The 14,855-nt window shown below is 43.8% G+C and overlaps 1 protein-coding gene across 5 annotated transcripts in view; it reads right to left on the bottom strand.

The window, feature by feature from the left end:
* Positions 1-1,514: 1,514 nt before the first annotated feature.
* ACSL6 (acyl-CoA synthetase long chain family member 6) overlaps positions 1,515-14,855 on the bottom strand; it is a 50,680-nt gene continuing 37,339 nt past the window's right edge. For all 5 annotated transcript variants that reach the window (XM_027747715.2, XM_027747713.2, XM_027747716.2 and 2 more), the window contains exons 12-21: positions 12,841-12,975; positions 11,628-11,762; positions 9,558-9,653; positions 8,699-8,771; positions 8,212-8,300; positions 7,540-7,656; positions 7,140-7,283; positions 6,280-6,381; positions 5,391-5,462; positions 1,515-3,355 (exon numbers count right to left, since the gene is read on the bottom strand). In XM_027747715.2, the coding sequence (XP_027603516.1) occupies positions 3,215-3,355; positions 5,391-5,462; positions 6,280-6,381; positions 7,140-7,283; positions 7,540-7,656; positions 8,212-8,300; positions 8,699-8,771; positions 9,558-9,653; positions 11,628-11,762; positions 12,841-12,975 (1,104 nt within the window). In that variant the 3' untranslated portion in view covers positions 1,515-3,214. The remainder of the gene's footprint in view (positions 3,356-5,390; positions 5,463-6,279; positions 6,382-7,139; positions 7,284-7,539; positions 7,657-8,211; positions 8,301-8,698; positions 8,772-9,557; positions 9,654-11,627; positions 11,763-12,840; positions 12,976-14,855) is intronic.

The raw sequence follows: 14,855 nt of genomic DNA, 5'->3' as shown, positions 1-14,855 counted from the left end.
TCTCTCACCTGATGTGCGTCAAGCATTTTAAACTGCAAATGTGCCTTTCGGGACAGATTATTCCATGTGTTTCCTGCCCACGTGGGGTTAAGACTCTGGTCTGGTTTCTGCTCACACTTGGTGCGTCTTGGCAGAATGGTATTTTCTCTGTGCAACACATTGAGCAAAGAACATACAAAATACATAACTAAGCAAGATTCTCTTCCTGGAAAATGTATTTTTTTTCTGGTTTTTAAATATGAGAGTCTTCCAGTGATTCCAGAGGCATAGCACCAGGCTCAGGAAGAACCTCCCAACGTTTAACATGTCCGAGAACGCAGTACTCTGCAAAAAGAGTCTCTGCTCTTTAAATAAGATGAACAGTAGAAACTAATTTTGTAATTAGTTATCTTGAGGGGAAAAAAACCCCAAAAAACCAAACAACTGGTTATTGGACAGCCCTGGGGATTATTTTTCCTTGGTGGTCACAAGAAGTGTTTCAGTTTAAGAAAGCTCGATGCAAAATAAATATTCCTGGAATTTGAGAAGAAGCAAGATTGTGCTGAGCTCATGCCTTACACTTTTCAAGTGTTAATCTCTTATAGCACTGTTATGATTATGGCGAGAGAGAGCGACCTGCCGAGGAAAATCTGATTACACAAGAAAGTATAAAAGAGAGCTTTTAGTTTATTTATATAACTTTTCACAAGTTCTGAAAGTATTCACACTTTTGGTGTGACAACACAATTTCTCCCAGATTTTGCATCATTCTAATGTGGCCAAGTCTGTATTTTTATTTCTTATTCTTTCAGTGTTCATCTCTTTGGCTCTTGTGCATCTGACATTTTGCATCAAATACCAAAAGCATTATATATGTAAAAATAACAGCCACCTAAGCTGTAAATAAACTTATAGTGGGATCTTTTATACTTACACAGAGTTTAGTTGTCCTGAAAAGCCTGTAATCACCTTAGGAAAAAAGTAAATTGAACGGTAGAAAAAGGTCAGTGAAAAAGTAGCTTTTCTCTACTTCTAGGGATGACTAGGCTTTGGGGTTTTTTATTTTAAAACCCTGTTGCATTAAAACAGACAGGAAATTGTACTGAATCTAATTCTCCATTGCTTTGGAGCTTTGTGTATGTAATGACTGTCTTTTGGCTGATACAAAAAGGAGATGAACTAGACTCCGCCGAGATAAGAATCCTTTCTGACTTGACCTAAAGAGCCAAATTTGACACAGTAATTCCTGTGCTCTGCTGACGTGGTGCACACAATTCCCCAGGGATGCTGTTGCTGCGTATGTTGGTGAAAAATGAATGTGTGATCCCAGCAGATCCCAGATATTTCGTAGTTGCTTTGGACTGATATGAGTCATTGCGCTGGAATCAAATGAGGAATCGGGCGCAAAAAGGGATTCAAACACTTGCACATCTGATAAATCAAATTGCCACGTTCTTTATGAGTCATTACGTTACTGCTGCGGTTTCCTTTGTATCATTTTATTCTGAAATCACTTCAATAAATCAGTCTTGGTGTAACACTAACCCATTAATTCGATTTATTTCATTTGGAAGCATGCAACGGAATTTCAGAGGGAAAATAAGAGACCGTTTAGACTAAAAATTTTAACCTTTAGCTTCAAAAGTCTACAGCGGATTCCAGTTTAAGAGAAAAAAATAAGTGTGCTTTCACTGTCCTAGTAGAGATCTAGCAGGCACAGCTCCATGCTAGTATGCACTGGTGCAGCAAACAGCAGCTAGTACAATACACACAGATATTTAGGATCCTGTTTAGCAGAAAGAAGCCATCGACAGCCCACGTATTCAAGCGACTTGACATGACAGTTTTCTCACTGTTTTGTACCGTGCTTTGTATCAGGAAAGAGCTCTAGAGTCTGTTCCTGTTCCTTGTGAGACTTTTCTGCTTTCTGATGACCACAGAAATCTAAGGTTTCATCCAGACAACTTGCTGCTTATTCCAGAGAGGCCACTGGAAGTGATGCCAGGGGGACTTGATGCTTCCAGACGTCCGGACATGGAGATGTTTTCTCAGCAGGCCTTTCTGCCACCACATCCAGTGTTCTGCCGTCCCGTGACACCTGGCACAGGGATGGCTAACACAGCCTTTCACCATCCCCATGGCCCTTTGGGAGCAGTATTCCTTCCCCTTCCGTGGCCAGACAAAGGATGCCCTCCACTGCTGCGCCTCAGGCTGGCCTCTTCCCAAACCCACTCATTGTGCTAAGCCCCATCCAGAATCACAGCTTATTCCCTGGGCTCCGTTTCTTCAGCGCTGTTTCCGAGAGGGAGTTAGTCCAGCTGGACTACGGAGGACTAGCAGCATGTAAAGTAACAAATTGGGGACTGGGAGCGTGTGGATTATCGTGAACTCCCACCGAAAGCTGCCTCAGAGCCAGCAATGCTTTTGCAACCTTCTCAGTTTGAGCAGTTCAGATGTCCGTGAGTGCACTGGGCTGGAGGAGCCCGAGTGCAGAATCAGCATGCCATGGATAAACTGCCTTGGGATGAAAAGGAAATAGAGGGAACTCTATCCTATCGCTGCCTACCCTGTTCTTGCAAGTTCAAGGTAACATTTATCCGTTAGATGTAATATACTAATAGGTCTATTAAGTACAAATAGCAGGAGATTCCTTCCTATTTCTATTCTGGTCATTAGTTAGGTCATTAATGATTAAATCAAATCAATGTCATTTATGTCCTGGAAAATATAAAAACTATCACTTCATATATAAACCAATATCCATCTTGAAGTTCCAAATCAGAGAAAATAGACTTTCACCATCGATCACTGATTGTTTGAGGTAGACCACATTATTGAATTATCCATAATTTTAGTTTTTAATGTATTAGGTTATATACAATCAAATATTAACAGACACACCTGAAATTTTCCCTATTTTAATTAGAAATGTTTGTAGTTATTAATAAGTTTCCATAATTTAGTCATAGATTGAAATGTCTGTATATTTTGTGGCAATTTAGCATAATTCTTAGTAGTACCCTGTGCATAGAGTAAAAAAGAAATCGTATCACACCTGATGGAAAAAAGAAGGAAAAATGTGGTTAGTGGCGAAATCCTAGAACAATGAAAGGCTCAAATATAAGATTCAGGTGCTTATCCATTTCAGCAGTGTCATTCTGGCTCTGTACTTTTTGAGTATTATTCTAATATTGCTATGAAGTCCATTACTCAGGAGATTCTTCTTCCTGTGATTTCAGATGGAGATGCTTGAATATAGCTCTTCTATTTGCTTTTTGAAGTAATCTCTTAGTTCTGGTCTCTTGGCCTTTAATGTTGGTGTCAACAAACCGTTCTGTACCGAGAACATATCAGAGTGAATGTAAATGGCTTTGACCTAAAATAAAAAAGGGACATATTTATAGTGAAGGTTACAGGCACCACACTGGATAAGTGTAACTTTGTATGCTGTGCTTCCCTCCGGCGGTGCCTGGAGTCCAGGGCACTCTTCCCCAGGGTTTCCCTCCCCTGCCCACAGAAGGGAGCTCTCCAAGAAAATGAGCACATAAACCTCTTTTCTGTAGGAAACCAAGGCCAGAGCACAGCGAGGCAGCACAGGAGGGACAGTGTCACCATATGGGGTGTCGTCCCTGCAGGGTCACACAGCCCAAGGGCGATGGGGGAGCGGGCAAGGACAGGGAGCTGTGCCAGGGAACACCACCTTAACCCGCTGCACAAGTAAGCAGCACTGATTCAGTCTCACAAAATTATCACGAAGCTTTGCAGGCACAAAGTGTGTGCATGATGATGATGATGATGTTTGAAGAGGATTTGAGCTAATTACAGCGATATAAAATCCCCCAGCCTGTGCAAACAGCGTTTCACAAGGCTGCCCTTGTTGGAGGGGCTGGCTCCCAGCACAGCGGGGAGCCTGGCAGCACAGATGGGAGCGAGCTTCTCCTTCCCCTGCTGGTGTGGGAGAAAGCAGGCAACTGCTGCCTGACTGGTCAGAGTCCACTGATTTAAGACAAAATTCCCCAGCCATCTGCTGCTTTTGTGATTCCCCAAGACAGACTGCTTTGCAGTTTGCTCGGCTGGGAGTTGCAGGAATATAGGCTGCAAATCCATTTTCTGTTCCCATTCCTCCCCCCGTGACATCCTTCATGAAATCAGAATTCATGCTATTAATGCTTCCCCCACTTGCTGCACCAGCTTTCAGAGCCTGGAAGCTGATGGTTTTAAAAGCCAGAGTTGAAATTTCCAAGACAGAGATCCAAGTGCAGATGAGGACCGGGATGATAAAGAGTATCCCACACAAGCAGGGGATCCCATTCCACAGGAACATCAGCTACAATATCTGGCTTAAAGTTTGATTTTAAGATTACATATTGCAAGAGAGATGAAGTTTTGAAGCTGTTTAGTTTTGACAATTAAAACGTGTATTTTTTTATTCTAATCTATTATTATTTTATTCTAGTTTTTAGAAAGATGGCAAGGCTTTCCTACTACTTCATACTTTATTAATCACAAACTGCTGGTAGAATTGATTACTTGAGAATATTTCATACTGTGAAAACCATGGCAAAGGCAAACAGGACATACTAGCACAGACAATTATGAGCATTATAAACTGTGCTTTATATCGAATTTTTTTAAATTAATTTCTTTTGGCTATCATTTCATTCACATAGGTAACTGAGAAATGAAGAATAACAGGGTTATGTTTAACGATGCTTCTGCTCCACTCCAATGTGGTGAATTACTCATTAGAATTATCACCCAGAAACAGTGCAAACAAAAGAAAAAGGGCCCTTGCTAATTATATGTAACAATTAAGACGTTCATTATTTTAACAGAAATAAGCCTTTGACGTTTTAAAATGGGGTGGATAATTTTGCTGTGGTTTTAATGCTGTATAATCCACGGCTGATTTCAGATCTCTCCTGAGGTGTTTGTAGCTCTGTTGCAGAAGTATTTACAGAAGCACCCGGAAAGAATTAGTGCCCAGACTGAAAATAAAGAAACCAGAAGCATTCTGAGGTCGGGTATAAGACCGGTAATTAGTGACCCAGTTTCTAACGGAGCTTTCAGTGGCAGAAGAGTCAGACTCCTGCAGATGTTTATCTTGACCTCTGGTTGTCAGTCTGGAGATTATCCATGTGCCTGATTTAGATTTTGACCTCTGCACCCAAAACTTTCATTCAAAACTTTAATTCAAACTTCAAGCACGACTGGGAGGCAGAATCACAGCATATACATTTTTTCAAAGGAACAAATGTAACTTGCCAGCAATAAAGCTCTTTCCAAAAACATCATGTGCAGCTGCAACAAGGATTTGTAGGAACATAATAAATGCTGACAAATTCCTCTTCCATACAAACAAAATTGCCTGTCTGACCCCACTGAATGATGTATTAATTGTTTCATTTTACCTGCTCAAAGGAGTGGAGCCCACTCTCCTTCCCCAACCGTACCATGTCTTCCATTATTGCTTGCTTCAGTTCCTGGGTTAAAACACAGAAATTCCTCATGAATTATCAGAGTCAACCTTGCATGCAATTATTGCTCATTCTTCATCCTATTGTTCACTGTTTATTCATTGTTGATTCTATGATTCATCAAAAAACATGTTTCTGAATAAAGTTCAAGTGCTTTATTGAGAGTTAATACATAACTAACAAATATTCTATTAATGAAGAGTACAAACATTAAATAACTTGTGTGGTGATATTATCTGTCTCCTTGGTATGAAAGGTAAAGTTCTATTGTCAAACCAGCTATGTGACATAGCTGTTTAATTTACAATGCTTCAGCCATCTGCCAAGCTGTGCTGCAGAATCACTGCCCCCAGACACCAGTGGGATGGTTCAGTGGTATCAGGGTTCACTGATGTGATCCAATGCAGTTACTCAGTATTACAGAACACGTGTAAATAAGGCTGGGATCCTTATCATGGAATCACACAATGTCCTGGGGTGGAAGGGACTCACAGGGACCATCGAGTCCAACTCCCAGCCCTGCACAGGACAGCCCCAAGAATCCCACCATGTGCCTGAGAGCACTGTCCAAGCAACACTTCTTGAGCTCTGTCAGCCTTGGTGCTGTGACCACGTCCTGGGGAGCCTGTTCAGTGCCCAACCACCCCCTGGCTGAAGACCCTTTACCCAACATCCAACCTAAACCTCCCCTGACACAGCTTCATGCTGCTCCCTCAGGTCCTGTCACTGGTCACAGAGAAGACTCATGACAGGTCTTATTCAGACACAGTATTGTGCACACATAATGCTGCAGCGAAAAAACATCTGCCCTGCAGATACAAACCTTATTTTTACAGAGTTCTGCATATGTTCCATCAAACCCTCTTTTCTTTGCCCAGCCTGGCATAACTTCAGAATCGGGCACCACAATTCCCACCAGGAAGGCCTGCAGGGGAAGGAGAAGGAGAGTTGCAGGCAAAAGCTGAACCACATTCAAGTGAATACACGAGTCCAGTGAATTTCTGTGTGTTTATCACTTCATGTTTAATTATGTCAATAATTTGCTAACGTGCCACAGTGGAGCATATTTTAATGTCTGTGCCTTTTTCTCAGATAAAAGGGTTCTCTGTCACTGTTTCTGCATTTGGCAACAATTTTAACACCCTCAGTTGGGTTTGTGTTGTGCTTGGACATTAATACCAGAGCAGAACATAGCCCCTGTCATTTATACACCTGCAGTTCACAGCCCTGCAAGTCCCAGGCAAACTCTGATGCCAAGGGAAAGCTCATGTTTGTGGGCAGTGAATGCAGAGGATGAATTGCATGGTTTCAGAAGCTGTTCGTGTGTGTATAAATGTGCAAATAAACGGGACAGGGTTGGTCAGAATGAGCAGGCAGTGGTGGGAAGGCAGCAGTGGCTTTGCCTTGGCCCAGCATGCCGCAGGCACAGTGGCAAAGGACAGCATTAGAGACCCAAAGGATGGCACCAAAGCCAATTTAAAGGCTTGATCTTTGGCCACAGCCTGCTCCAAGCTGCTCAGGGTCACACCAGCAGCACAGCTCCTGCCTGGCTGGTAGCCAGCTCCAGAGCAGGATGGAGACACTGTGGTGTGATCCACTCCCACTTTCCCCTCGTTCATGCCCAGCTCCCTGTCTTCTGCCTACAAAGAGAAAAGTAAGATCTTCTGAAAACTTGTTTCTTACCTGCAGGCTGTCTCCATGGACATAGATCTGGGCAACAGGGTCGCTGCGGATGTAGATATTCTCTATCTTCTCCGGTGCAATATATTCTCCCTGAGCAAGTTTAAATATATGCTTTTTCCGGTCAATAATTTTAAGAGTCCCGTTCTGTCAGGAGAAAGAAATGAGAATTCCCAGAGAAGTTATTTAACCATCGAGACCCAGCAAGCAGCCTGGCTTTAACAGAGCTTTCCACTGCCTGTTGCGCTTTCAAACGCTCCACTGACACATCAAGCTTACCCGGCCAAATATAAACTTAATCCTCTGCAAAGATAAATCTGCTTGGAAATTTAAGTTCAGTCCTTGAAAATTTACATGGGATAATACAGTGGCCATGAGAACTGAGTGTGTGAGCAGTACGCACAGGTAACCATTTCCCAATGTCTCCCGTGTGCAGCCAGCCCTCCTGGTCCAGCGCCTCCGTTGTCTTCTCTTCATCTTTCAAGTAACCTTTGAACACATTGGGTCCTTTCACACAGATCTGAAAAAGAGCCAGGGGTGATGATAAATTAATTTCTTACTCTGCTATAAATACAAATTAAGCAGTAACTCTCAAGAATTGAAATATTTTAATCGCTGTGCTCCATGAAATTAAAATAGGTTGGGTTATAAAAATACCTATGGATTTTTTTCCAAGCTAATGGAAATATGAACTAGAGTTTACAAAACTGATTTGCTTGAAGTTGATTTGCATTCGATTTGCAGTTAAAAATAACAAGGTTATTTCAATAAGTTGAATTTTTGTGCAGTATAGAAATAACAGCAATGTAGAAACCATAGCAATTCAGCTCTATTTAGCTGAACTAATTAATTCAGTCTTAAATGTTCAAGGAATCAGGCTGGAAGTACTGCCACAGCTCCTTTTTAATTAATGCTTTGCTGCTCTGTTGCTAAATTGCCTTTTTCCTTTCCTGATTGCAATATGTAACACATCAGCAACCATGCACCTTACAAAGGTCAAATGCTTCTATAACTACATAACTACTTCATACAGTGTTAACTAATGAGAATTTGATATAAAAATGTGATTTGCTACCTCTCCTTCTCCTTTGGAAGCAAAATAATTCAGTTCTTCCACATCCTTCAATCTGATTAAGTTACAGGGCAAAGGGGCTCCTACATGACCTGGAAATCAAAGTTATGAAGTCATTTGTCATCTCTCCTATAAACAATAATTAGCATTTTATTATTAGTCAGTTGGATAGTTGTAGATATACTGGGTGTTCTTGCAGGAGCTGTGTCTGTGTGCAGAAATAATTTCCTCAATTAAGGTTTTGCACTATTAAGACTAAATACCCAAACCTCCTCTTCAGATGTAGAACCTATTTTCAAATAGCACAGAATGGTTTGGGTTAGAAAGGATCTTAAAACTCATCTTGTTCCAGCCTCCCTGTAATGGGCAGGAACACCTTCCCCTAGCCCAGGTCTCTCCAAGCCCTGTCCAACCTGGCCTTGATGTCCAGAATTTTCTAAAGAAATGTGCATTTCTTTTATTTCTGCAAATGGTGGAAGAAAATCATTACCTGATGTCCAGTCACCTGGAGTTGTAAAGGTGCATCCAGCTGTGCACTCTGTTTGGCCATAACCTTCATAAACCTGACAAAGAGATGGGTGTCTTTAAAAGAGCACAGAAAATTTCTCAATTACGGGCTGAACTCCCAAGCACTGCCTTGTGGCACAGCCCCGGGAGCTGATCCTGCAGCTGCAATGCACGGGTGCACATCTCCCACAGGGACACTGTCCCTGGCTCCTGCTGGGTACAACATTGCATTTCCATGACTGGAAATGACCATGGCTCTGTAGAGCTGAAAATACTGAGAAGACAAGGTAAACACTCAGCCTTTGAGTGAAGAAATGTGCTGCTCTATAAGAGGAATTTATTAGCGGGGAAAAAAGATATTTTTGTGGGACATTTTGAAAATATTTTTTTTCCTGCCTAACTTTAGCCTCTTGAATGAGACCTTTCAGTTGCCCCGGGCTTCCTAATCACAGAGAAATAATGCAGTGGACACCTTAAGTGGGTTAGGCTGATGTCTGAAGATTATCTATCTCCATTTATATAGAGAATAAAACTCGTGTAATGATGTTCCCAGCACAGACGCATTTAATTGCCCACACTCAGTTCAGCACTCAGAGGCAGGTGGGATGAGCCTCTGGGGTTTCTCTGGGAGGTGCCCACAGTGAAGGCAGCTCTTCCCTGCTGCTCCCACCTCAGCCCCCCCGAGGGCTCTGTGGCCACCCCAGCCCTGCTGCAGCTGTTGGATCCATCCTGGCACAGCTGCCCTAAATGCAGTTCTGGGGGTCTAACCCCTCTCCTCTCTCAAATCCCATGTTTTCTCACTAGCAGTGGATGAACGGCCCCGAGGAGCCCCACGAGCCCACCTGGCATCCGAGGGCGGCGCGGAGGAAGCCCAGGACAGTGGGAGAGGCAGGGGCAGCTCCTGTCACTATCATACGGACACAGCCCCCCAGACTCGCCTGTTTGGGAGCAAAAGAAAAGCATCAGAAGCTCCTACAGATGGCAAAACCAGCAGCAAGGTGAGCACTGCTTACACAGAGCTTGCACAAAGTGCCCTCTCTAGGACAGACGTGGAAGGTTCCCTGCCCATGGCAGGGGTTGGAACGAGATGATCTTCGAGGTCTCTTCCAACCAAACCGTTCTGTGATTGTGTGATTCTGTGATTCTGTGATGTGGAAATACAGACTGGCTCTGAAGCTTTCCTCAGGGATAAACCCCCATTCAGTGTGCAGAGGAAGGAGTCCCCACATCCCTGGCAGGACAAGCTGCACAGCCTCAGCTCCTGTGGCTGCTGTGCCTGGGCAGGCTGCAGACCTGGCTCTGGGAACTGCTGGGAAAAAGCAGACTCTTCCCCCATCCAGTTTTCTTTGCTTATTTACACCTCACTGGTTTTAATGAATTGCCTCTCAAATAATGCTGTCCCTTTTTTAAGGCAGATGACCTTCAAATATTTCTGGAGGGTATTACATCAATTCCTGTGTCCCATTTTACTTCTTTCTCCTCCCCCTTCATTTCCTTTTCCTTATTCTAAAAGTGAAAAAGAAAACCCAGCACAAAAGCAAACAACTGCTGACTGAGCCTGCCCGTCTCGCCAGCCCCTGCATCAATATGCAGCCTGGCTTGCTCCTGGCTGGGTGAACTCTGCTATCTTTGCACACTGAGGACAACTAATCCACAGACCACAAGTACAGGCAGTTTCTTTAGTTAAAAATAAAGTGGCATGTCTCCATATAAGTTATCCAATTAAAAAATGAAGCAATCAGAGCCTCCTGGAGTAGTACAGAGCCCAAAAGACCTGGTTTAAAGGCAATTTAACTTTTTTTTTTTTTAACTGAGACGTGTGGCACACAGCAGGGCATTCTGATTTCTTTCCTCTCTTGCTAAACTATGACTCTTGTGTGCGTTTTGCTTTACACCCTTATTCTTGTTTTCCTAGGAAAAAACCCCAGATTTGAATATGCCCAACTGAAACACAACCCTAAATCTAATCCTATCTGTAGAGAATTTGCAGGAAACTTTGGAGCAACATCTCTGATCTTTATGACCTTCCTGAATTTCATTCCTGGAATAGATTTGACATAATCCTCTCCCTGCCTGTCACTGGGGAGAAACCATTCACCACAGGCATGGGCAGAGCCTGGGGTGGGTGACCTGTGCCCCCAAGGCAGAGCACCTGAGCAACAAAGGGGGTGACAGCTGCCCTGGTGTCAGAAGCTGTGATCCTTCTTCTGGGCAACTTCACCTGGCAGAGGGAAGTGCCTCCACACAGCATCACATCCCTCCGTGGAGCCTGAGCAGGGGCACAGCTTGGATCTGAGAGCTGCAAAAGATTTTGGCACTATTCCATAAATAAGTGATTTCCTGGTGCTGCTAAAGAGGGATGTGGCAAAAGCCATCTTGGTCTGCCTTATGTTTCTCCATTCCCCTCTGGAAAGCTATCCCTAAGAGAACTGAAATATTGACATGGTGCATGGTGTTTAAAAACGAAAACATAAATAAAAACACGTGGGGAAACTTCATGGAACAACAAACTGTGTTCTGTTTCCTTCTTCTGTTCAATTTTCCAGTCTGCTCTTTGCTGGTGAGTAGCAATTGCCCAAAGTTCATCACCAGGCACATGGACCACACTGACTTCAGGGAATCACAGAATCATAGAATTGCTAAGGTTGGAAAAGACCTCTGAGATCATTAAGTCCAACTGTCAACCCAGCACCATCACTACTAAACCATGTCCTCAAGTGCCACATCCACACATTTTCTGAACACTTTCAGGGATGGTGACTCCACCACTGCCCTGGGCAGCGTTCAATGCTTGAAAACCCTTCCTGTGAGGAAATTTTTCCTAATATCTTAATGTTCCCTGGCAGAAAACCAGTCACTGCTAGAAGAAACAACAGTTCTTTGACTTCAGACTCACTTCTTTAATCACTTACCTGTATTTTATTAAAGAAAAGTTTATCCCACAAACTGTCATTCCTGATGATGCCGTTTCGAACTTCCGCCTTTTTCCGTCTGGCAGCAAATTCCAGGATCCAGCGCTTGAGGGACGTGTCAGCCTGGCTGAAGATCTGCAGGAGCATGGGGTGAGAGAGCCCATCAATACCTGTTCTGCCCATTGCAGCCACCCAGCCAGGGGTACAGCTGCATTTGCAGCACAGCTGAACAAGGGTACCCCGGGGCTTTGTTAGTGGGGGGAGAAGGACCGGAGTGTTTCGCTTCATTCCCTGTTGTATGTGCTGTTCCTTTGGGGAAAAAAGGCAGGATGGTGGTGCAGGTTTTGACTAGACTGAGAGGGCTGCTATTTCTATATGATTTCCATGATAGGATTCAGTGAAGTCATGCAATTTAAACAACAGGGAATGAGCAACGTGAACACTGGAGCCGGTCTTAGTGCTGCCTGGTGCTGTGATGGGGCTGCACTTACCTTAGCTTAATCAGGCACCAGCACAAACTACACCTCAACAAACAAGAAATCCTCAGTGCCCATCCCTCTAATGAGGCACCAGACCCCCTGACCCGACAGTCCTGACCTTGGGGAAAAATTAAATTGGTAGCTTGTGCTTAAGCTCGTCTTTAGAGGATAAGTCTTCTGAGGAATAAATATTCCCAGCTCGTCAAACAGATTTAGCGTGATGACCAGACGTGCCTATCTTAAATACCTTGCAATACCTTTACCTCAGTTTTAAGGATTTCTAAATCCAAAAGCCACCCTCATATTTACACTGCCTAAATCCTCATAGGCTTTTTGAAGTTGCCACCAGAAAGAGAAATTCAAGTTGCAAAACTGGTTGAAGGGCACAAGAAGTCCTTGTGCAGTCAGGTTTGACTGATGTTTCTGTGATGAACAAATCCCCTGTGTCTAGAAATGTCACTGGTAAGCTCAGTGAGAACAGGGTAAGAGGCTAAAAGAGAGGGATTTCATATTCACACAGCTGTGTCTGGAGCCTGTGTAAATCATCATAATTCAGACTCAGAGTGGAGGAGCTGTGTCGTTTACACAGCATGAAGAATGTGTTTGCAGGAGGGCAGAAATAGTGAAATCTGCTTGGGAAAACTCCATGACTAAGGGAATTCTTCCACATAAGTACTGTACTGAAGGGACATTACACTTCATTCCTCCAAGAAGAGCCCACCCAACAGACTCACCTTGTCGTACATCCTGTTGAGCAGGCGCGGCACGACGGGGAAGATGGTGGGACGCAGGGCCTTCATGTCGTCGGACAGGAGACGGATGTCCCCCTGGAAGAACCCGATCCGCCCTCCGTGGCAGTACACTACAGACTGAGGGGGAGGAAAAGGGACACATGGAGCCTCCCTGCTTTCACTTCCCACAGCACAGCATCCCTCCCAAGCACATCCCTCCCTTCTTGAAATTCTGCTCTCCAGTACAGCAAAAACGGGGCTTCAGAAATACACGGAGAAGTAACAATGACTTTTGCACTGAACAGAAATATTTGGATGGTTCTGGGCACTTTTCAGTACTGGCAATTCAGCATCCACCAAATTTGCCACTTGTTCTGGAAGAGCAAGGAATCAAAGCTTTCCCTCCATCCCGTGCATACAGGGATGGAGAAGTCCCAGTTGTGGTCAGATTCTAGATCAGAAGTCCCCCAGCCCTCCCACAGCAGCTCACAGCACGAGGACCAATTGTCAATACAGAAATGTACACTAAGAAACATCGTCAAACACTGAGCAGCAGCCGATTTTTAGAGGTTAATACTTTAGTTTTGTTTAAATACAACAGTACAGACTACGTTAGCAATACAGTGCCTGATCCTGTACCCAGAAAGAGAAGCCCACTTCACAGAAGGTGCTTGACTTGTACAGCAGCTACAAATCCAGAAGTTTTGTACTTGGAAAGGAAGCAGGGTGCTTTAATTGGACCAGAATGGAGCTGGATGTGTGGGATGGGGCAGGGGGGTAACTGGTAACCAGTAATCCTGCAGAGGACCAGTCATGGACTCGTTAAAACTGGCATTTTATCACCAAAGAACATTTGGAGACTGGCACCACTACCCTGCTTTTAGAGTGCAAGGAGGAGAAGGCATCCTTAGCAAGCACCCACCATGCCAGGGCTGAGCTCAGCCTTCCTGAGCAGACTGAGAACTTCAGCTCCCTTCGGTGGGCTTGTCTCCCCCAAACAACTAAACCAGTTGAAAATTCCTTAAGAGACACCCAAGTATTTTTGTGCTGCTCCTAAAACCCTGTGATATTAACCTGAGCACTCTCACTGCTCTGTCAGGCAGTTAGACTGTCTCCATCAGCTGAAACCACAGGAATTTTATACATGTGATGTGGGTTTAATAAACATCACACTGCTGAATCTGTGCTTTACACTGCACATGGATTTAAAAAAAAAATGTCAGTGCGCTCAGTGGGAATTAAAAATAACAACTAGAAGTTTTTATCTTTAAAGAATGTATCTGTATGATTTTAACTGTAAATTCCAGGAACTAATAATGGTGGCTAAAACTAGGGATGCTGACACAGTGCTTGCTGTTCAGAATGTTTTTGAAAATTACTTTTCAGCCCTTTTGAAAAAAATCTTTGCATTAATGAGCATTTTCAGCAGGGAGGATAAACCTCAACATCCTTTGGAGGCTGTCCCTTTCAGTACAGCAACATCCTGTGAAACGAGGGCATTTCAAATGTTTTTAATTTCTTCCCACCCCCCATCAGATGACTTCTGAATAATTACATTCTTGTTTGCTGGCAAAGCCATTTGCCCAAACAGTGCTGGCACACTGACCAACTTGCCTTGCAAGTGGAGAAAGGCTGTGCTGTAATTCTCCAAATCTTTCATGGGCTTTCACTTCCAATTTGTGAGGTTTTTAACAGGGCAGAAATATATTATTTCTGGCACAGATGTTACCAAGAAGTGGGAGGTTTACATTAAGACGCTTGTCTGACTCAAAAAATATGCTTTCAGCCTGAAACAGTCCTCCCTGAGAAAGTACAGAGCTGCAACTGGATCCAGATCCACTCTTCACATACTGGATCAGTTCTGAGCTTGCAGCTTCTCAGGCCAGCAGACCTGATGTGGTTGCCTAACCTGACTTGCCCAACACACCAATTGCAGCACAAATTATCACCTTTTTTTTTTTTTTTCAGAAAGACACTGGAGTCAGTTCTGCTGGCTGGCACGAGCCTGTGCAGCCACC

The sequence above is a fragment of the Pipra filicauda genome, unplaced genomic scaffold (genome assembly GCF_003945595.2).
Source record: "Pipra filicauda isolate LSUMZ 115617 unplaced genomic scaffold, ASM394559v2 scaffold89_size2521313_pilon, whole genome shotgun sequence".
In the NCBI taxonomy this organism is placed as follows: domain Eukaryota; kingdom Metazoa; phylum Chordata; class Aves; order Passeriformes; family Pipridae; genus Pipra; species Pipra filicauda.
The sequence above is the reverse complement of the archived record's forward strand: the minus strand, read 5'-3'. Positions and strand labels throughout refer to the sequence as shown.